Genomic DNA, 22,507 nt, shown 5'->3' with positions numbered 1-22,507 from the left:
TTTAGGGACCAATTTTGTACCTTATATGTTAACATTTCTCCCAACATCATCCCTACCGGAAACTCGTCATTTGTGGTAAGGAATGGAGTCGGAAAATTTATGGGGTGGAGAATTTTTAATAGTAAGTAGTTGTCACTTGTCAAAAAATAAATATAGTTTCAATGCAAGAGAGAGCAAATACAATAGTTTCTCACGAGTCACTAAAAGAAATCCCGAATACAAATCTACCAAAATTACACGAAAAAAAAAAAAATTTAAATCAAAGACAAGAATTATGGGTTTTTTTTTTTTTTTTTTTTTTGCATTCAAAAGAATTAGACACGAAATTGCCCACGCTCTGTATCATGTTCCGAGCTAGAACTCAATTAGGCAGGATCAGTCGCTTTATTAGCCTCATCAGGAGTTTTCAAATACCATCTTTTCAGCCGTGCTGAAGCTTTCAATACCTGTTATGGCCGTTTTTAGTCCCGACCAAATAAATACGAAAGAAAACGATAGATAAATTAATCCATCAGGCGAACGAAGATCGAATACCTCTTCATCCCAGCTAATTCTCCACATCATGAAACTCAGAGCAAGTGTCAGACTGATAACTCCACACAGCAATCCAATCCAAAGTCCCTGTTAGATCATCGTCATTTTTCAAGTAAAAGTACGGGTGTCATGATTCAAGATATGAAAACCCGAATTTCTGTAAGCTAACAGAGGAGGTTTGGTATAGTGCCTGTGTTCTTGATTGCTGAAAGTTGAATAATTTCTTAGTGATCATCCGAGCTCTCAGATGGAAGAGTCGGGATTTATCTATAGTATTTACCCATTTCGATTCAGCTATAGACTGTGTTACTTGTTAGATATTCTCTAAATTAGCAACTTGAGTGAATCAAATGATATATATATATTATATATATATAGTTAGTTGTATAGGAAACGCATGTATTACCTTTACTTGAAGATCAGTCACATATCCAAGAAACAGGCCGATTGGTAGACCGATCAGATAGAAGCAAACTCCGTTGATAATAGCCACTGTTGCTTGCAAACCAGCTCCGACAGCCACACCTGAGATGACGACGACAAAATTCGGGATTTTTCAAGCATGACATACAGATTTGAAATTCACTTATTTCATTTACTTGAAACATTTACAAGTCACAAAAGCGTAGCTTAAAAACTAAGGTTTAGCAATTCATAGATGGAGAAATCTTTCAATCCGGATAGTGAAGTTGAAATAAGAAAAAGCTGAGAAAACTGGATAAATGCTATTGAACAACATGGAGAATGCGAGCAGAACAGAGAGATCCGACACTCTCTGGGCAACATTTTCATCGTTGCTAAACATGTATCCAATTTTTTTGCCAAACACTAAGCAAAGAATCCAAAAGAGGATCCCTAAGGCAGCTGAAGTGGAGAGTAGGACTTTGATTGAAAATCTAACAGCTTTTGCATCTCCTCTGCCAAGTTCATTTGCGACCCGCTCGCTATAACATCAAAAGAAGCCATTCGCCAAACAAAAGGTTCAAAATTTTAGTGATAATATATGGATTTGAATTGAAGCACGTAAGATACATAACAAATTCTTACCATGCCGCACCAAGTAGTCCTAAGCATATCATGAATTCCCAGCCGGTGATGTTGATACTGAGTCCGAGGATTTTAGTGGCCAATACTGGCCATCTTTACATTAAAGGCAAAACAGGATAAAACTGAATAAAATTCTTGCCAAACAGAGAAGGCTGAAATGGAAACTTCAGCATTTTTCATGTATCCTGCCACTAAGACAAGAATGGCATAGTACCACAACTCCAAGCTATACAATAATAACCCTTGATCAATTATACAAGTATACGCCATTCACTTAAGTCTGTAACCTGAACATTGAAGGGAAACATTTTACCAAATCATAAGACCAGAAGAAATCGAGAGTTTCACAACCGGGAAAATATCCTTCAGTGCAGCCACATTGAATCCTTTCCATGAGTCACCACACCCACCGCCAAAAATGTATATAAACTGTCGAGGCCCGTATTTCGTATTTGAAAATTTGCGGAATTATTAAAAATTTTTCTGAGTTTAATTGTGAGCTTACTATTTTACCCTTTCATATGAGTTTGAATTGTGAGCTTACTATTTTAGAATTTCTTATGTTCATGAGTTTCTTTAAGCCATTTTCTATGTTAATTTAATATGATCATTAATAGTGTACTTAATTCCATCAAGATAATTATTAATTTCATTTTACTTTTGAATTTCATTTAATTTACATGTTACATATTTAAAAAAATTGCTAATATTACTAATATATCTATACTTTATAAATATATGAATTTGAATTGTGAGCTTACTATTTTACCCTTTCATTTATTTTACAATTTCTTATGTTCATGAGATTATTTAAGTCATTTTCTATGTTAATTTAACATGATCATTAATAGTGTACTTAATTCAATCAAGATAATTATTAATTTGATTTTACTTTTGAATTTCATTTAGTTTACATGTTACATATTTAAAAAAATTACTAATATTACTAACATCTATTTACTATTATAAATATATAATTTTTATTTGTAAACTTATTATTTTATCATTTTGTTTATTTTATAATTTGTAATGTTCACGAGGTTCTTTAAATTATTTTCTACGTTAATTATTTAAACATTGACATCAAATTCATAGAAAATTACTATAATAATGTTATAAATTAAAAAAATTGTTAATATTCTGAATATTAAGGTAATATTGGGAATACAAATAGAGAAAAGTGAGATTGAAAAAAATTAAATTATTAATAAATATTAAGATCATATAAAACATCTTTTTCTCATTAACATAGATATATGATTGAGAGAAAATGTTTCTATGTAAGTGATTTCAATGCAAATATTTAAGCATTTAGTCAATTTTGATATATGATGCTAAAAAAATATCCCTAAATAATATATTATCTATTAATAATAATATCTATTAAATATATGACTTTCATTTGTGAGCTTACTATTTTACTTTTATTTTTTTACAATTCGTCATATTCATGATGTTATTTAAATCATTTTTATGTTAGTTTAAAAAAGTCATTAATAGTGTACTTAACTCAATCAAACTATTTATTATTTTAATTACTTAAATTTATACATGGCAGTCAAATTCATGAAAATCTCTACCATATTAATGATAGATAATAATGGGATGACAAAGAGAGATGAGACGGATGGAATAAAAATTAATTATTAATAGATATTAAGTTCATATAAAATTTCTTTCTCCCATTTAGAATAGAGATATTTTCAGACTCAGTTTCCAGATACTTGCTTTTGTCCTTTGAATACTCAAAATATGTATGAAAATATTGAATTTTCGAGTAGTGAACACAAATCTAGTCATGGTTGGCAGTACTGATTATGCTGCTTTTATTGATTATGAGTTTGTTTTAATATTGATTTAATTTGAACGATCTTATGTTTTTTTTATGCTTGTCACTTGATTTCTTTTGTGCACAATTTTTTGTGTGATCACTTCGCTTACCTTTTATTAAAAATAATTTGAAAAAAAATGTTGAATTATTACGATGATTTTGCAGTAAAATTTTTCTAAAATCAGTACCAAAATATTAGGACGATTTTGTTGAAATATAATGTGAATAAAAAAAGTTTCTTCCTCAATATTACCTTAGCACAAATGGCGATTTGGTTTGGTTGTCATTTTATTTTATGTAATTCAATATCCCCATTATTTGAGTTATTATAAAAATTAAGAAATTGTAGAAATCATTTTCTTTTTTGTATGTCCATTGTTTTTTACAACTAAATTGACAAAAGAAAATTTTAATATTTCAGATATTCCATGATCGATTTATTGATGGAAGTCGGATCTGGGAGCACAAATTTTTCATTTTTTGGAAGTTGTCGCTACATCAATGGTCTTTATTTGATTTCAATTCCTAATGGTGCAACTCTATCAGAGATATTCCAGAGTTTATGATGAAAATGTGTGGCTATTAATTCTGAATTAACGATATTGAAATACATAACACCACATGAGCATATTGCAGTAACACCTGAACGAAGATGATGATGTCTGAAATATGATAAACCTTCATAGTTGTTTGAAATTAAATATAATCAAATTGAGAGCAGTTCCAAAAGATGATCAAAGCCCGGGCAACATAAATGTTGCGTGGTAACTTTGTTATTTTTTGTTTGCATTGTTGTTTTTGTTTGAGTGCAAATTTCAGAATTTACAAAGTTGATAAATTAGTTTTTGCTTGTTTTTTTATTACTGTGCAGTACTTGACTATTATTTTTCATTATTGATTATATATTAGTTAACTAATGATATTTAAAATGTGTTATATTTTAAAGTTCAAGTTAAATTAGGTAAAAGAATATTGATTTGTTTCAACATGTATTATATTGATTTATTAAAATGGTTAGGTTTGATTTCGAAGATGAAGTTTGTTCGAACGGAGGCCACGAGCTTGACGTTGCACTTTAACCAATTCTATTGATTCTTGGATTCATCGCATACGTGTTGTTGACCAAAAATTTAAAGATGCAGCAGAATTCAGGATTTGTCTTAAAAACTATGTTATTGCCAGTAGAAGATATTTTAGTTACAGGAAAAATGAAAGTTATAAGATCTTAGTTGTTTGCAGCAAAAAGAATTGTGAGTGGAAAATTTATGTCTCCAAACATAAATTGGACAATTCATTCGGCAAAATAAAATGCAACATAAGCCATAGTTGTGGGAATGACAATTTGCGGACTAGAGGTCACCCTAAAACTGAGGGAGGTGTATTCATTCTATACTTTCAAAGATTTTTAATGATTTTTTTAAATGATGGACTTTTGTGGAGTTGATAGATTTTAAATTAACTTTTATGGAATCTCATAGAATTGTAAAACAAATTTCATAGACTCTTATATACTTTTTTTCAAGATTTTTGTAGACTTTTGTAAACTTTTTCATAGAATTATGTGAATTTTGTAGTTTATAATTGTGATTTATTTTTTATTAATTTTTTTAAAATAATTATTGGACATAGATAACCTCTTCAATTTTAATTTATTATTTTTATTTATGAATGTAAATAAATTTTACTTACTTAAAAGTTAAATCAATTTAATTTGTGAAAAACGACAAATGAACTATCCAATTTATTGAAATCAAAATTTCAATTCTTTATGTCAACTCAACATATTAATGAATAATATTTTTATAAGTTCATAATAAAATTTTATTAAAAGAACACTCAAAATAATGAGTAGTCTTTTATAAAAAAAATCTAATCATTACTGACAATTTGATCAACATCGTTCTATATTCCATTGGCTATGATATCCCTCCATGCATTAGCATTTGCTCGTTGTTGTTTTTGAGTATTAAATAACTGATCAAAGTCGTCACCTTCATAAACTTGTGCTGATGAAGACAATTGAGCTTCATTATCTAGTTCAATTTGAAATTCATCAAATTGACACTTCTTTCAAAGAAAATTGTGTAATATAGCACATGCCAATACAAGCCCTGTTAGGGGTGGGAAAAATACCGAATTTTCGGTATACCGAGATTACCATAACAAAAAAATATTGAATTTACCGAATTTTAAGTATACCGAAGATTTCGATACGGTACGGTAACAATACCGAATTTTTCGTTACGATAACGATATCCAATTTGAAAATTTTGGTATATACCGAAATACCGGAAAAATATACAAAAATTTTAAAATATATAATATTTTAAAACAATAAATTATAAATTTTTTTTAAAATATAAGGTTTTTTTGGTTCGGTATACCGAAAATTTTGGTATAGTATCGGTATGAATTTGCTTATACAATAATTTAATATATAGATTAACTAAAATCAAAGAAAATAATTAAAAAAAAATTATATAATAATTAATAAAAAAAATAAATTTTAATTATGTTTTTAAAAAGTACAAATAAAAGAAAAAATAAATAGATGAGAAAAGAATGAAAGTTTGTATTGAATTTGGGAGATTTCTCAATTAAATGTACATCCAAATCTTTAGGTTGAATCAAAGACTTTTGTTAACATTTTATTGTTGTACCTTAGACTATAATTCTTGTACTTAATAGAATCCCATAGAGTCATTAAAAGTCTATTGACATTTTGAATACCTATAGACTTTTGTAGAATTTTTAAAAGTCAAGTTTGAATATCACATGACTTTTAAAATTCTACAAAAGTTTACATTGAATACCACTAAACTTTTATTGAGTATATAAAAGTCTAGTTTGAATACCTCTAGACTTTTAAACTCCATAAAAGTCATTAAAAGTCTATAACCAATACACTCCCTGATTCATCCTGGGTAGCTAACGTTGTGAAAGAGAAGTAAAGGGAAGAGCCATCATATCACCCATGTACAATGATGATGTACATTGAAAGAGATTATGGAGTAGAACTTGAGTATCATAAAGTTTTTTATTTTTTTATTATTTATTTTTTTTGGGGATGCATGATGATATTCATGGAAATGATAAGAGGTCGTATGATAAATTACAATGGTATTGTCATGATGTTAAAGAAACAAATCTCGGGAGTTTTGTTGAATGTGAAATTGATTCAACGACAAACAAATTTAGACGGTTATTCATATATTTTCACGCATGTCTTGTTGGTTTTATTAGTGGCTATCGGCCATTAATATTTTTGGATGGAACTCACATTAAGAACAAGTACAAAGGATGTTTATTAGTCGCTGTGGCAAAGGATGCGAATGATGATATTTTTACATTTGCATATGCAGTTGTTGATGCAGAAAACGATTCTAAAACATGTCTTGGCATCCCAATACATCATGATATTCCGTAGCTACACTTTTTTCTATGACCGACATCTTGGACTGATCAAATATTTTCAGTCTATGTTCCCTGGTAGTCATCATTCTTATTGTTGAAAACATCTAGTCGTTAACTTTGTCAAGCAGGTTTGTCTTATGTTGATTTTTCAATATTTTAGCCATTTGTTTTTGTTTATTGTTATCATTTGGTTATTATCTTTAATAATTATAAAATTAATTGTTGTAGGTATTGCGTAAGTATCCTCTCAATTACAAAGAACATTGGTCTTATGTTCTGAAGAAAGCTTCATAAACCTCATCAAGACACGAGTTTTCGCAACATATCAAAAGCATAATCAATTCGATGCCGCTTGCCCAGGAGTTTCTTGTGAGTGTGTCCCCAGAAAATTGGGTCAATTCTATGTTTGTGGGTGAGAGATGAGGTGTCATTAACAATAATATTGTTGAAAACTGGAACAATTGGGTAAAACCTGCACGATATCTACCTATGGGTATGATAGATAATATATGCATTCAAATAATGACCACGATGCACAAAAGATGAGAAAAAACATTGGAGATGACAGGAGAACTAAGTCCAAGAAAGGAGAAGGACGTATCACTTGCATACAATCAATCTCGAACCTTAAAGGTGCACAAGTCATGTGGAGCTCTGTTTGAAGTCATAGATGGGGACAAAAGTTTTTCAGTGGATTTGAATTCATGTCATTGTTCATGTCGATATTGGCATATCTATAGGCTACCGTGCAAGCATGCTTGCTCTGCATAGAATCAAAGTCTTTGTCAGTTTATCAATTCTGTGATGGATATTTTAAGATGGACATGTACCTACAAGCTTATAAAAGAATCATTAATCCAATTCCAACATATGACATGACTGAGGGTTGTCTCAATGATGGACATACCATTTATGCTCTTACAACCCATAGCCAGCCAGCACATAGAAGGACTAAGAAAATACCTTTTCAAGCTGAACAACGTGTGAGAGATGTCATGGGCAAGGGCATAATAGACGAACATGCAAAGAACCAGTGCCATAATTGGCTTGATTGACATAGACATTAATACTATCTCATTTCACTCAATTATCTTAATTTTATTGTAATGTCATTTATTTTAAAAATTCCAAATAGATATCTTAGTTTTTTTTTTTAATTTCTTGCAGACAAAAGGCGTACAAGATGTGATGGCATTATATGAATATTTTTGGGTTTGTAATCAAGAAAACTAGTGTGTTGCTATCAAACTCAATTGCTTGAGTGAGATTGAAAAACTTTATTTCGTTGAACAAAACATTGGATTTTGTGTGTGCAATTGCAATTTGTAGATGCATTATGAAGTGTTTATATATTAATTATTAAACTGTTGTGTTCACTTATAGTTCTATATATGTTGTGGTTTTTGTGGTTTGTTATCATTACAAATAATCTCTAGCAAAATTTTCCAGGAATTGTTTGCAAAAAAACACTTACTTTTAAGCTGTCAGTACTTATTTTTCATCTAAGCAATACCCAAATTTGGCGTTACTTATTATTATAAATTGAAATATCAATTTTTTGTATTAAAAAAAATCAGTTATGGTTAGTGTTTCCATATAATATTTAAAAAAAAAAACAAACAAACTCCCAAGTAAGCATGAAACATTTTAAAGTACTTATTTTTTTTTTTTTTTTGAGAAATACTTCATTCCAGTTTCCAAATACTTGATTTGGTATATGAGATACTCATAATATGTAATAAAAAATTGGATAGGCAATGTAAGTTTACCAAGTGTTAGTATTTTCATGGAAGATATATTTGGATGACATGTTAATTTCATGTAAATTTTTTTAAAAAAAAAATAAATTCCCAACTAAGCATGAAACATTTTAAAATACTTAGTTTTACTTGAGAAATACCTCAATTCAGTTTCCAAATTCTTGATTTGGTATATGAGATACTCATAATATGTAATAAAATACTGGATGTTCGAGTAGGCAATGTAAGTTCACCAAGTGTTGGTATTTCCATGGAAGATACATTTGGATTACATGTTCATTTTATTTAATTTTTGTTTTAAAAAAACAAATTCCCAATTTAGCATGGAACATTTTAAATACTTAGTTTTACTTGAGAAATACCTCAATTCAGTTTCTAAATACTTGATTTGGTATATAAGATACTCATAATATGTAATAAAATACTGGATATTCGAGTAGTCAATGTTAGTTCACCAAGTGTTGGTATTTCAATGAAAGATGCATTTGGATGACATGTTCATTTCATTTAATCTTTTTTTAAAAAAAAAAACAAATTCCCAAGTAAGCATTAAACATTTTAAAGTACTTCAGTTTTACTTGAGAAAATTCATCAATTTAGTTTCCAAATACTTGATTTAGTATATTAGATACTCATAATATGTAATAAAATATTGGATATTTGAGTAGGCAATGTAAGTTCACTAAATGTTGACATTTCCATGGAAGATGCATTTGGATGACATGTTCATTTCATTAAAAAAAAAACAAATTCTCAAGTAAGCATGGAACATTTTAAAGTACTTAATTTTACTTGAGAAGTACCTCATTTCAGTTTCTAAATACTTGATTGGTATATGAGATACTCATAATATGTAATAAAATATTGGATATTCGAGTAGGCAATGTAAGTTCACCAAATGTTGTCATTTCCATGGAAGATGCATTTGGATGACATGTTCATTTTATTAAAAAAAATTTAAAAAAAACAGATTCCCAATTAAGCATGGAACATTTTAAAGTACTTAGTTTTATTTAAGAAGTACATCATTTCAGTTTCCAAATACTTGATTTGGTACATGAAATACTCATATGTAATAAAATACTAGATATTCGAGTAGGAAATGTATGTTCACCAAATGTTGGCATTTCAATGGAAGATGCATTTGGATGACATGTTATTTTCATTTAATTTAAAAAAAAAAAAACAAATTCCCAATTAAGCATGAAACATTTTAAAGTACTTAGTTTTACTTGAGAAATACATCAATTTAGTTTCCAAATACTTGATTTAGTATATTAGATACTCATAATATGTAATAAAATATTGGATATTCGAATAGGCCATGTAAGTTCACCAAGCGTTGGTATTTCCATGGAAAATGCATTTCGATAACATAATCATTTCATTTAAATTTTTTTTTAAAAAAAAATTTCCAATTAAGCATGAAACATTTTAAAGTACTTATTTTTATTTAAGAAGTATCTCATTTCAGTTTCCAAATACTTGATTTGGTATATGAGATACTCATAATATGTAATAACACACTGGATATTCGAGTAGGCAATGTAAATTCACCAAGTGTTGGCATTTCTATGGAAGATGCATTTGGATGACATGTTCATTTCATTTCATTTAACAAAAAAAACAAATTCCTAATTAAGCATGGAAACTCCCAAAAAAAACATCACATTTTTACTTACTCATTTGGAGTATTTAAGGCCCCAAATCAAGTATTCGGAACTCCAAATTAATTATTTGGTATATCGAAATAAGTAGTTATTCTTATTTAATGATAAGTGATGAACCATATTTTTTTAAAATTTCAAATGCATGGAAAATGCATCACAATTCATTTCCCATGGAATACCAACGATGATTGAATTTATGGTGATCGCTCAAACATGACTTTTTTACCGACTCATTTGGAGTATTTAAGGCCTCAAATCAAGTATTTGGAACTCCAAAATAGGTATTTGGTAGATCGAAATAAGTAGTTATTCTTATTTAATGATGAGTGATAAACCATATTTTTTTAAAATTCCAAATACATGGAAAATGCATCACAATTCATTTCCCATGAAAATACCAAAGATGATTGAATTTACGGTGATTGCTCAAACATCACATTTTTACTTACTCATTTGGAGTATTTAAGACCCCAAATCAAGTATTTGGAACTCTTAAATAGGTATTTGGTAGATCGAAATAAGTAGTTATTCTTATTTAATGATGAGTGATTAACCATGTTTTTTAAAAATTTCAAATATATGGAAAATGCATCACAATTCATTTCCCATGGAAATACTAACGATGATTGAATTTATGGTGATCACACAAACATCACATTTTTACTTACTCATTTGGAGTATTTACAAATTAGGTATTTGGTAGATCGAAATAAGTACTCATTCTTATTTAATGATGAGTGACGAATCATGTTATTTTAAAATTTCAAACACATGGAAAATGCATCACAATTCATTTCCCATGGAAATATCAACGATGATTGAATTTATGGTGATCGCTCAAACATCCCATATTTACTTACTCATTTGGAGTATTTTAAGGGTAAGTGTTTATTTTGATCTACAAACAACTTACTCTTAGTCCATTATGAGTAATGAACTATATTTATTTATTTTAATGACATGAATAAGTATCCTAATGAAATTTCTATGGAAAAACCAACAATGATTGAATTTACGTTGCCTACTCGAATATCCAGTATTCTAGTACATAATATGAGTATCTCATGTACCAAATCAAGTATTTGCAATATCAAATTAGGTACTTCTCAAGCAAAGCTAAGTACTTGAAAATTTCTATGCTTAGTTGGGAATTTGATTTTTTTTTTTACCAAAAAAAATATTAAATCAGATGAATATGTCATCTAAATGCATCTTCCATAGAAATACCAACACTTCGTGATGGTCAAGGTCAGGTGGGCTCGGTGGAGGCTCGGCTGGAGGTGACCTAGGTTGACTAGGAGTCTACTAGCGTGAGCTTTATAAGAGTGCAGTTTCGGGTCTGGTTCCAGGAGGCTTATGCGTGGGTTAGGGTCCTGTTATATGGGCCAGGGCTGGTCAGTATGGTGCCTAGGTGGGTTGGCTAGAGTTTGGCTTGAGGTGGCTCGGGCGTGGCTCGAGTATTTTGGGAGTTGGCTCAGGTGGTTCGATCATGGGTCATTATTTCGAATTAAAAGAATTAAATTGGAACATGGGTCCACGGGTGTGGTTCATGGCTCACAAGGGTAGAATAAATAATAAAAATGTTATTTTTTAAATTTGGGATCAAAATAATGCGTTTTGGATTTATCCGAGATTTAATCGTCTCACGAAACGTTAATTAAAAAAGTAATTGAAAAGCCTAGTTTAAGCTTTATAAAATTATGAAAATTATATTTAAGTTTAAATAATTATTGAGAATAACCCCATGTCATTAAAAATAAGAAAAAGATAAATTCGAGAATTTTTACGTCCAGTGGCAAAACGATAATTTTACACTAGAAAAATATGAAAAAGCTTGGCAGCGTCCCGAAGAATCATAATGCTTGTAAAATGATATTTTATGATTTAAAATGATGATTTTGATGATAATATGTTATTTTACGATTTATTGTAAAGCTGTGCAATTTATACTGTTTAAAATGCTATTTTTGGAAAGTTATGCTATTTTATTATTTTAAAAGAAAAAAAAATATTTTGAGATATGTGAATTGACCATGACATATAGGGATGACAATGGGACGGGGCGGGAGCGGATTTGCCATCCCCATCCCCGTCCCCTAATTATATCCCCGCTCCCATCCCCGCACCCATCCCCTGATCTACCTAATCGGGGAATCCCCGTCCCCGAACCCGCGGGGATAAAATCCCCGTTCCCGTCCCGAACCCGTTTGAAATACCCGAATATATTATTGTATTTATATATATATATATATAAGTATTATATTTTTATATAATATATATATATATATATTACTGTATATAATTTATATATATATATTACTGTATATACTTTTTTATATAATATATATATATTACTGTATTTATATATATATAAATATATATAACTGTATATGTATATATATATGTTATCGGGGTGGGTTTGGGAGGGTTTGGTATGGGGATAGGATTCCCAAACCCGTCCCAATATATTTCGGGGATTTTTAAAAATCCCCGAACCCGAAACCAAACCCATTAACATATCCCCGAACCCGTCCCATTTCGGGTTTTCCCCGCGGAGCCCCGAAACCGTGGGAAAAATTGCCATCCCTAGTGACATATGATATATGATTTGTGGGGGATCCTTTTATATGAGAACGATGAACTTACAATTTTGTGGGGATGACACGAGGGCCAAGGCCCCAGAGGGACCCCATATACCGGCCAAGACCCCAGAGGGACCATGTTTACGGGCCAAGGCTCCAGAGAGATCCCGACGAGCGTATTTCTACAGTGGAGCCTAGTGCACACTCTCATGGGCCATGTGGAGCTGAAGACTGATCAGTCGACCGAAGGATAAAAGATAGTCACTTTCAAGGATCAAACTTCACCCAAAATGATATATGATTGAAAGCTTAGTGATTAAAATGATTTTATGATATATGATTCATGATGATGATTAAGCTATTTTTTAAAATGAGTTATTTATGCTTAAAACTATTTTAAAAAATTTATTTTTGCTCAAAAGTTATTTTTAAATGATTTTACGATTTATGATTTAATTATGTTTAAATGATTTTAAATTATTTATTTATGTTCAAAAGATTATTTTAAATAAAAGTATGATTTTTAATGCATGTGATTGTATATGTATTGTTTGCTATCCATGTTTAGAACGTGTTGAGTCTTTAGACTCACTAGGTTTGTATAATGCATGATTTGATAATTTATGGGAGGCGCTGACGATTGAGTGGATTGAGTGCAGCAGTACGCATCCGAGTGCCTTTATGTTTTCGCACTAGCTTGTTAGATAAATGATTTAAAGATTATGTTAATGATTTTATTAGAGATATTTTTATGCTTTATTTTATTATTAGTTGATCTTTTCAAAGGTCGAGATAGGAATTTTGGTTAGTTGATGATTTAAGATTTATTTTATGCACTCGAGATTTTAGTTGTTAAATAATTATGATTTATGATATGTTAAATTATTATGATTGTTGATCATGTTAAGTTATTTTATTTAGTTAGTATTTTCGAGTTTATGATTAGTGTAAAAAAAATCGAGGTCTTTCAATGAGTATCTCATTTACTAAATCAAGTATTTGCAAACTCAAATTATGTACTTCTCATGCGCCGTTTGCGAGAACCGGCGCCACTGCGCGCATGTTTTTGGAATTTTTTTTAGCCTTGCGCGCGCGACTGCACGTGATCTGGCGCAGCCGCGCACGCGTCTCTGTCCATGTCTTGCCAATCTACGAGCGCGGTTGCGTTTGATCTGGCGTAGCCGCGCACACGCCTCTATCCGTGTCATGACCAACGCTCGACAACCATATAATGATAGATAAATCCCTAGAAGTGAATGACACCATGGTATTGCTTCCAAAACAAATGCTGCAGGTCTCTACTTCAAAGCGTTTAAGCATTGAATGGACTCTTGAAGTGCTTATAGAAAGCTTTTGGATCTTCAACCAAGGTGCAAGAGGTGAAGTCTCTGTCATCTTTAATTGTAATTCGCCCAATTTGGGAACAAATGGCTCCATCACGGATAAAATTTTGTTGGAAAACACCTTAAGTAACCTTCTTTTACAGTTGGTCTAATATCTCCATCATTATCAGGCGTATTTTGTTTAGTCTTCTTTTTACTCTTTGTCATTCTAATCTACATAAAAATAATTACAATGTTAGACACGAATAATAACTCAAAAAATGTCACAATATATTGACACGAATAACTCACAAAATTAGACAAATAAGTTGGTACAAACATGAACAATTAATCTCACATAAATATCTCACGAAATTAGATAATGATCTTACATGCGGAAACATGATAATGATCTTACATGCGGAAAATAATCTCACATAACTATCTCATTCTATCACCAAACCAAACACATTCTGTGAAAACAAACCAAAACAAACTCATTCTCACATGTGGAAACTAATCTCACATAACTATCATTCCAAGCTTATTCTCTAAACTAACACATTTTGTCAAACCAAACTTGTTCCCAAAATCATGGACATTAATGTTAGCATTCGATAAAAAAAAAATCAATTTCAGAATAATGCACTAAAATTCAATTTCACAATAATGCACTAAAATTTATTAACAAAAAAATAACCATAAATTAGATTTAATCAAGCATATTATCTTGTTCAACCTTCTTTGCGCAAATAGTGTTTGTCTGAGCAAATTCTCTGTCGTAAATTCAAGCTTCCTTGCGCAAATTGCAGCCCTGACTTTGCTTGATGTCCTCGTCAACTCTTTCACTTCCGATGTTTTTTTTTTTTGGGGCCAATGGATTTTTGGGGGCACTAAACTGGATGGTTTATTTTCGGGCACTAAACTGGCGAGATTCAAGCTTCTAATGCGTAAAATGGTTTTCGCAACCCTAAAATTGTGCCGATGGAAAACAGAAAAGGGTTTCAGAAATAATGACGAGTAAGAATTTGAAGAAACAAACGTGAGTTCTCATAAAAGAAAAAATAAGCGGGAAGGAGAAGGAGAAAGGGGAAGGTGACCAAATAAATTATGGATTTAGAAATTTTTTTATTAATTCAAAACGGGTAAAAATGACAAAACAGATGAAAGACTCCAAAAAGTAATTTGGAATTTAGTAAGGTATTAGAACAAAAAAAAAAAAAACAGATGGATATTAAATCTTAAATAAATCATGAACAAATATATTTTTCTCCAAATATTACCGAATTTTAATCTTATTTATCCATTTATTAAAAGGCTGATACTAAAATAAACTATTACCACATATTAGGTAAATTAGTAAAGTAGTATTATGTTACTATTTACTTTACAATTTACCCCTTCCAAAATGGACACTGAATTCTTCAAAAAAAAAAAAAAACCCTGAAACATAGACCTCCCATTTTTTTCCCACCTGAACGGCAGATCGAAGACCTTCACAGCTCCGCCGTATGCGCCTCCGGAAATGGAGAGCGGCAGCATCTTGGAAACGATCGGGCATGAAATCATCGGCGTTATGTCTCCAGTCTCCGTCTGCATGTTCCTTGTCGTCCTCCTAGTCTACACCGTCTACAATCCATCAGCCACAACCTCCGCTGGGGCCTCCACTTTTCGCACCGCCGCCAATTTAGTCTACGTCGAGTCCCCTTCCGACTCCTCAGTTCAAAAACTTGAGGGCGCTATCCTAAACGCCGTCGTTTTCGTCCTCATCATCACCATCGTCACATTCCTTCTCGTTCTCCTCTTCTACTACCGGTTCACCAACTTTCTCGTGCACTACACGCGCTTCTCCGTCTTCATGATTTTCTCATCCATGGGCAGCTCCATATTGATTTCAATCATCCAGCGATTCAACATACCCGTTGACGCGGTCACTTTTTGCATTTTGCTGTTTAATTTTACGATTCTGGGCACGATTTCTGTTTTCTCAAATGGGGTTCCGATAATTGTGAAGCAGAGTAATTTGGTGTTGTTGGGTATCATTGTTGCCGCATGGTTCACCCGATTACCTGAATGGACTACTTGGGTTGTGTTGGTTGCATTAGCATTATACGATTTAGTGGCAGTTTTAGTCCCCGGGGGACCATTGAAGTTGTTGGTGGAGTTAGCCTCGAGTAGGGACGAGGAGTTGCCAGCATTGGTATATGAATCAAGGCCAAACGTAGGTCGGAGTCATGGGTCTCGGGACTCAAGTTTGGGGTTTTTGGTAGCAGCAGCAGCAGGGCTGGAATCGAACGGTGATGATAACAATAGGAATGCGGTGGAGCTGCAAGTGTTGTTGACGAATAGAGAGAACGAGAATCATACAGAGACTCGGGAGAGTGAGTACTCTATTGAGATAATGGGAATCGAGAGGTCTATTGATGGAAATGAGATTGATGAGGACAGGGAAGATGGGGGGGAGACTTTTCCATTGATGAGAAATAGAGTTTTAAATATAAGTAGTACTCAAGAAAGGGATCACTCGATAGAGGTCATTACAGCCGAGAGAGCTAATCTTGGTGAGATTGAGGAGGAGAGGGAAGATTTAGGCGAAAATTTCCCTTTAATGGGTGATGGAGTTTCCAGGGAGAGCCAGTCGCCCCGTAATTATACTAGCAGTGGCAATAATGTTGGTCTTATTAATAATCCTCTACGAATGAATGGTAGGGATAGGGCGGAGAGGAAAGAATTGACTGAAAGGGGGATAAAGCTTGGTATGGGGGACTTCATTTTCTATAGTGTGCTTGTGGGAAGGGCGGCTTTGTATGATTTGATGACCGTTTATGCATGTTATCTTGCGATCATATCGGGACTAGGGTGCACTCTCATATTGTTGGCTGTTTTTCGCCATGCTTTACCTGCACTTCCGATTTCGATTACTTTGGGAGTGATGTTTTACTTCTTGACCAGACTCTTGATGGAGCCATTTGTTGTTGGGGCTTCTACTAATTTGATGATGTTCTAAAATGGCAGTATGTTAGTGAAATGGACAAAATTTTGCCTTTTTTTGATAGATTTCTTGAAAATATGTCATGATTCAACATGTAATCCATGGTCTTGGAGTGAAAGGATTCTTTATACACTTCACTTGACTTCATTTCTCTGGCTACTCTCTCTCTCAATATGGTTAATACTAGCCTTGTTTGTGTGGAGAAGTTACAACTCGAGTTTCATACGTTATTGCGTTGCCATTTGTTCCTTAACGTGTTCTATTGAAACTAGCATATGAATAAACTTGATATATGTGGTATGGAGTTGTCTCCTTTATCACAACTTATACTTAGTGATACACGACAGCGCATACATTCGTTACTACAATCGGCATTTCGACATTAAGGTCTTACATTTGATTCCCCCAAGTTACATATTAGTAAAATTATCAAGTTACATATCGGTACAGTGATTGAAACCACGTGGGGACCGATATTTGCTATGTGATTTCATCCAGTTATCGGCATCAGTTATATCTTTTATACAACAATCCTACATCTTACATTTGGAGCCATCATTTTGAATCCAAAGTTATTTTCTGGCAACACATAATTGGCATTCAAGATCGTTACTTCTTCATATAGTAGTTAGTGTGGATCTTTAGATGGATAGTTTCCTGTGCATAATTTGTCACTGGATCACGAAATACACGTAGGATTAATGGGCATGGTCCATGTATCATTTGTCATTGTATCAGGTGATGGAATCATAAATTTTTTGAACATATACTGGTAACTAAAGAAAGTCTTACCATTTTTACCTTCACAACCCGCATTAAGGTTATAAATATTCATATATTCAAGAATTGCAGCTTGTTATAAGCATAAAATGTGTACATAATTATTTATTACAAACAGTATTTACATAATTACATACACACTTTCTCGATGGTATCTTGCATAAATTTTTATTCCAGAGTTGATTGACGAACTTCAAGGTCTTGGTATTGAAAAACAACACTTGAAGGGAGCTTAGTAAGTGTCATCCTCCACCGTTTTGGCTTTTTTTACAGACTCCATGGCTTCTTCAAAAGATTTCTACATATTATATAAGACAATTTAATATGTATTGGAAATAAATTGCTGCCATTATAGAGGCTTTAATTCACAGAACTATTATTGACAGAATTCAATCTAAACAAGAACAGAGAAAATAACTAACCCCAGGATTGTGCATTTTCCATAGTGTCTCACCGCCCGTATCAACAATATACATTCCACTTAACAAAATACTGTAACAAAGAGAAACATTAGCCAAAGTCCTTCCGCAAGGATTATCACCCCACACACACACACAAACACAAACACAAACACAAACACATGTATATTATGCATTCAGATTTGATGAATATTTTTTATGTCTTTGATTATTCTAAATAGTAGCAATTACCAGTCCAAAACTACGAACAAACATGTGAACTGCTTGTAGAAAAAGTTGAATGGATATTGATACCCCATGGATGGGCCACTACCTCTGGCCCATCCCAAGCCCAAATGGAAAACAGGCCCATCAAGGGCCCAGGTATTCTCCTATAAATACCAGGTTTGAGTGTTCAGTTAATTCATTCAATATATTGTTTTCAGCAGCACCGTTAGCTGCTCCCCCAGTATATCCTCAGTCACTGACTTGAGCGTCGGAGGGGCTACGCCAGGACACCCTCATGGCCCCCTCCTAACGGTCTTCTTCGTGATTTCAGGCTCAGGACCATTTCAAAACCCTGCGTCTGTACTAGTGACGCTTGCTGGAATCGGACCCTAAATTTTCCATGAGTATCAGATATAAACTTAAAAATGTACATGACGATTATCGTAACCATAACAAAAATACTGGAATCACCATTCAAAAGTTAATCTGGTGTTGCATTGTTTTACCTTCAAATCCAAGAAAAATGGTCACGAAAACTAATTTTCTGTGTCCATGTAACTTAAATAGACTTCTACAGCATAAGGACAGTAAAAGATCCAATAACAGTGGGAAAAAAAGAATTTTTTCACAAAGTAGATTGCAGGACAACCATCGACCAAGGAACATACACTTCACGAGTGACTGGGAAGTGGATTAGAAAAGAAACAGCATATGGTCAAATTCTACCCATTTTGAATTCACATAAACCACCTCCAATTTCAATCACCCTATCCCAAAGAATTTTGTTTATTATTTTTGGGCAACTAATATAAATGTCATTACCTTTCCATAGTTTTACCTGTTCTTCAACTTTTTAGCGAGTGGTAGACTTTGTAATTCTTATATTGTTTAAAAAATTCCAAATATCCTAATCAGTTTACTTTTCACTTGGGTTTTGACTTGCATAAAACTTGAGATACATTTGACTCCATCAACATGAAGGGTCCATTGTGTATTCAGCGTTTCTCCTATACTACGACTGTGCAATCATAGTTATGAAGAGCCTAAAATGCACAGCCTACATCGGACATGTCTAGTCTCAACAAGTCTTGAACCTGCCTTTAGATATTTAGATGCCACGTAAATGACGGAATTATGAACCCAAAGCGAAATAAAACCTAACATTTATTCATGGTATTTCTCAATAGTTCATTTAAGCAATAATTGGAAGATATCTGATAATTTTTTCCTGTTAATGAAGTACAAAGCTCAAGATTCCTATACACGAAGGAACTATGAATTCATCGCAAAATCCAACGTAGTCTTTTTTCATAATATTTCTCAATAGTTCAGTCAGCAATTATTGCATGATGTCTCATGAATTTTGCTTCGGATATTTGGATTTAGAATATTATGATTTAATGCACTTCACTTCAAGGAGTGCCAATCTTGACCCTTGAACTTAACTTGTGCGATATCCATGCAAATTATTGAAGCTACCATGTTCCCATCAAATCTTCCTCTAGCCTAGAAGTCATTTATGCATAAGAGAAGGCATAATTCCTTAAGTTCTTTTTCTTGCACCGATTCATGGTTCTACTGCCCTTCCAGACAGCCTTCCATGTTCTTTGAATATCAACATAAGATGATAATAATGATGAATCCAGACGAAAATTTCACTAATCAAGATGGATCACGACAATAATCACTGCAAAGGTGAAGCAACAAAATTTGGACAAACATATTTTGGGGAAAATAAGAAATTTGAAATTTTATCATTTTAAGTCCACTCCAGGCTCACATCAAGCTGGGTTTTCTTGCTCGTGATTTTGATCGAAATTATTAATCAGGTAAAATAATTTAGCTCTATCGCCACAAAATCGTTATGCTAATCTACATATCAACGCGTAATTTACAGAAACACCAAAAACATTTTGCTAGACTAATCAAAATTTCAATGAAACACACTCAATTTGAACTGCATCAAATCAAAAAGATAAAAAGAAAATTACCCTGCAAAAGTTGCATTGAGGAGAAAACTCCTGGTGGTGAGATACCGAAGACCCATCTCAAATTTGGCAAAGGTAAAATCACCAGCGCCTCTACTCGCCGATCCACTGTACCCATAAGCATTCCCATATGAATTTCGGGCGGCGCCTCTGTCGTAAGCATAGTCGTATCTTTTATTCTGCGCCGCGCCATAAGCACTTCTGCTAATATTATAATCTGCGCGCTTGCGATCGTCAATGAGAGTCTCATACGCCTCCGAAATCTGCTTGAATTTGAAGGTGGCGGAGTCTCTCGAATGCTGGGAGGATTGAGAATGTTTGTCCGGGTGAAATTGCATCGCCAAATTGCGAAAAGCTTGCTTTATCTCTTCTTTGCTCGCACTTTTCCTTAGACCCAAGACCTGATAATGATCCATATGGGTTAATTGGACATGGGTTTTCGATATTGCTGAAGAAAACGAAGGCTGGTTTTGTGGAATAGGATGAATAGAAGAGGTGGCATAGCGGGCGGCGTGGCGGTGCTAGAGCCGTATTTTCTCTTGCTTCGAATTTTGATAAATCGGTATATATTTACTCGTAAGTCCTAACTAGCACTACAGAAAAAATATGTGCTCACGATTAGGGATGTAGTCGAGTCGAGTCGAGCCGAGCCGAACTCTTGAATGTTTTAGCTTGGTTCGTTTATAATCGAGCCGAGTTCGAGCTTTATTTAACGAATGTATGCATGGCTCACGAGCTTATTCAAGCCTTTATCGAGCCTAAACAAACTTAATAAATATGAATTATACATTTAAATTTTCATTAAATTAATTAAAAAATAAATTATATATTTAAAGAAAAATATATTATTCTTGTTAAAATTTGTAAATTTATTTTAATAAATAAATTTAATAGATTTTTATATATATTTCAAAAATAATATGTAAAATCAATAAATCAAATATCAAAACTATTATTTTTTCATCTAAAAGATTACTCATGAACTTACCAACGAACATGTTCACGAGCTAACGAGCCGAATACTGTAAAGCTTGAGTTTGATTTGTTTATTTTAACGAGCCTCATTAAACGAGCTCAAACGAGCTTTTATCGAATCGAGCTTCGAATATCTCACAAACGGTTTGGTTCGTTTACATCCCTACTCACGATGGTTCAAAAACCGTCGCGTTAAAATCGTCGTTATTTAAAATATTGCGACGATTTTATAGTGACAGTGAAACGTCTGCCTTTTTTATTTCTTTGAAAGTACTAAGAATTTTTTTTTTAAAACCTAACATGAAGGCCGAACAGATGCAATATTTTTATAAAATATTTTGTCCATTTTAAAATAAACATCAACCAACTAGTATTTAAAAAATCCAAAGGAAATAGTCAAATGTTTTACTAAGCCTAAAAAACAATAAACGTAAAATGCATCATCCTCTCAAAAACCACTCTAAAGCATAAATAAATGGTCTTAAAATCTTTTAACGTAAAATCGTAATCATGAATCATAAGTGCAGAAAAAGTAGAAGCGCTTGTCCTCGGGTTGTGTGCACCATCAGTCCAGCCAAATCAAGCATCAAGACCTCCCTCAACCTCACCTGCATCCAGCACGCCTAGTGAGTCTAAAGACTCAACACACCATAATCTTGATAACAAGTATACGTATAAAATCACATACAACAGTAAAAATACTTTTTTTACGTAAAATAACATTTCCATGATATGCATAACATAAGTCTCACTTGTTCCTTTTTCCTCAATCATAACATGTATCCTTTTTATCATGATCATAAACATTTTTCTTTGTTGAATTCGGATCGTTAATTGTGACTTTTCTCAATCCTCAAAAAGTCGATGGATCCATCTACATGTAACCACAGTACTGGGCGGCGGGGAAATCAGCGACACAAGATCGTCAACTGAGCCTTGGCCTATCATTAATCATATCCTCATTAGTCACAATTACTTCACTTTCA

General features: G+C 32.6%; 3 protein-coding genes across 3 annotated transcripts; 1 reads left to right on the top strand and 2 right to left on the bottom strand.

Annotated features, from left to right (window-relative positions):
• Positions 1–334: 334 nt before the first annotated feature.
• Positions 335–2,025, bottom strand: LOC142537486 (protein DETOXIFICATION 24-like; the record flags this gene model as incomplete). The annotated part of the gene is made up of 7 exons (XM_075642996.1): positions 335–446; positions 535–621; positions 941–1,065; positions 1,246–1,478; positions 1,582–1,638; positions 1,721–1,807; positions 1,895–2,025. Coding segments are annotated over 7 exons (801 nt in total), but the record flags the coding sequence as incomplete, so codon positions are not given.
• Positions 2,026–15,559: 13,534 nt separating this feature from the next.
• On the top strand, positions 15,560–17,299 carry LOC142530169 (presenilin-like protein At1g08700). Its single transcript, XM_075635967.1, has one exon. It carries the CDS (start codon positions 15,686–15,688, stop codon positions 17,165–17,167), a length of 1,482 nt encoding a protein of 493 aa, XP_075492082.1. The 5' UTR covers positions 15,560–15,685; the 3' UTR covers positions 17,168–17,299.
• A 668-nt stretch (positions 17,300–17,967) lies between these two features.
• On the bottom strand, positions 17,968–21,123 carry LOC142530174 (chaperone protein dnaJ 72-like). The gene is made up of 3 exons (XM_075635973.1): positions 20,550–21,123; positions 18,355–18,424; positions 17,968–18,230 (listed from the first exon to the last, which is right to left on the bottom strand). Exons 1-3 carry the CDS (start codon positions 20,960–20,962, stop codon positions 18,165–18,167), a joined length of 549 nt encoding a protein of 182 aa, XP_075492088.1. The 5' UTR covers positions 20,963–21,123; the 3' UTR covers positions 17,968–18,164.
• Between the last annotated feature and the right edge of the window lie 1,384 nt (positions 21,124–22,507).

Source organism: Primulina tabacum, chromosome 2 (assembly GCF_025594145.1).
Source record: "Primulina tabacum isolate GXHZ01 chromosome 2, ASM2559414v2, whole genome shotgun sequence".
Classification (NCBI taxonomy): Eukaryota; Viridiplantae; Streptophyta; class Magnoliopsida; order Lamiales; family Gesneriaceae; genus Primulina; species Primulina tabacum.
Note: the sequence above shows the minus strand (reverse complement) of the source record. Positions and strands in the feature narration are given on the sequence as shown.

Coding starts and splice junctions, on each gene's coding strand:
- LOC142530169 (XM_075635967.1), top strand. CDS start 15,686: ATGGAGAGCGGCAGCATCTTGGAAACGATCGGGCATGAAATCATCGGC.
- LOC142530174 (XM_075635973.1), bottom strand. CDS start 20,962: ATGGATCATTATCAGGTCTTGGGTCTAAGGAAAAGTGCGAGCAAAGAA. Junction 18,425..20,549: donor CTCAATGCAACTTTTGCAGG/GTAATTTTCTTT, acceptor TCTTTGTTACAG/TATTTTGTTAAGTGGAATGT. Junction 18,231..18,354: donor GGAAAATGCACAATCCTGGG/GTTAGTTATTTT, acceptor TATAATATGTAG/AAATCTTTTGAAGAAGCCAT.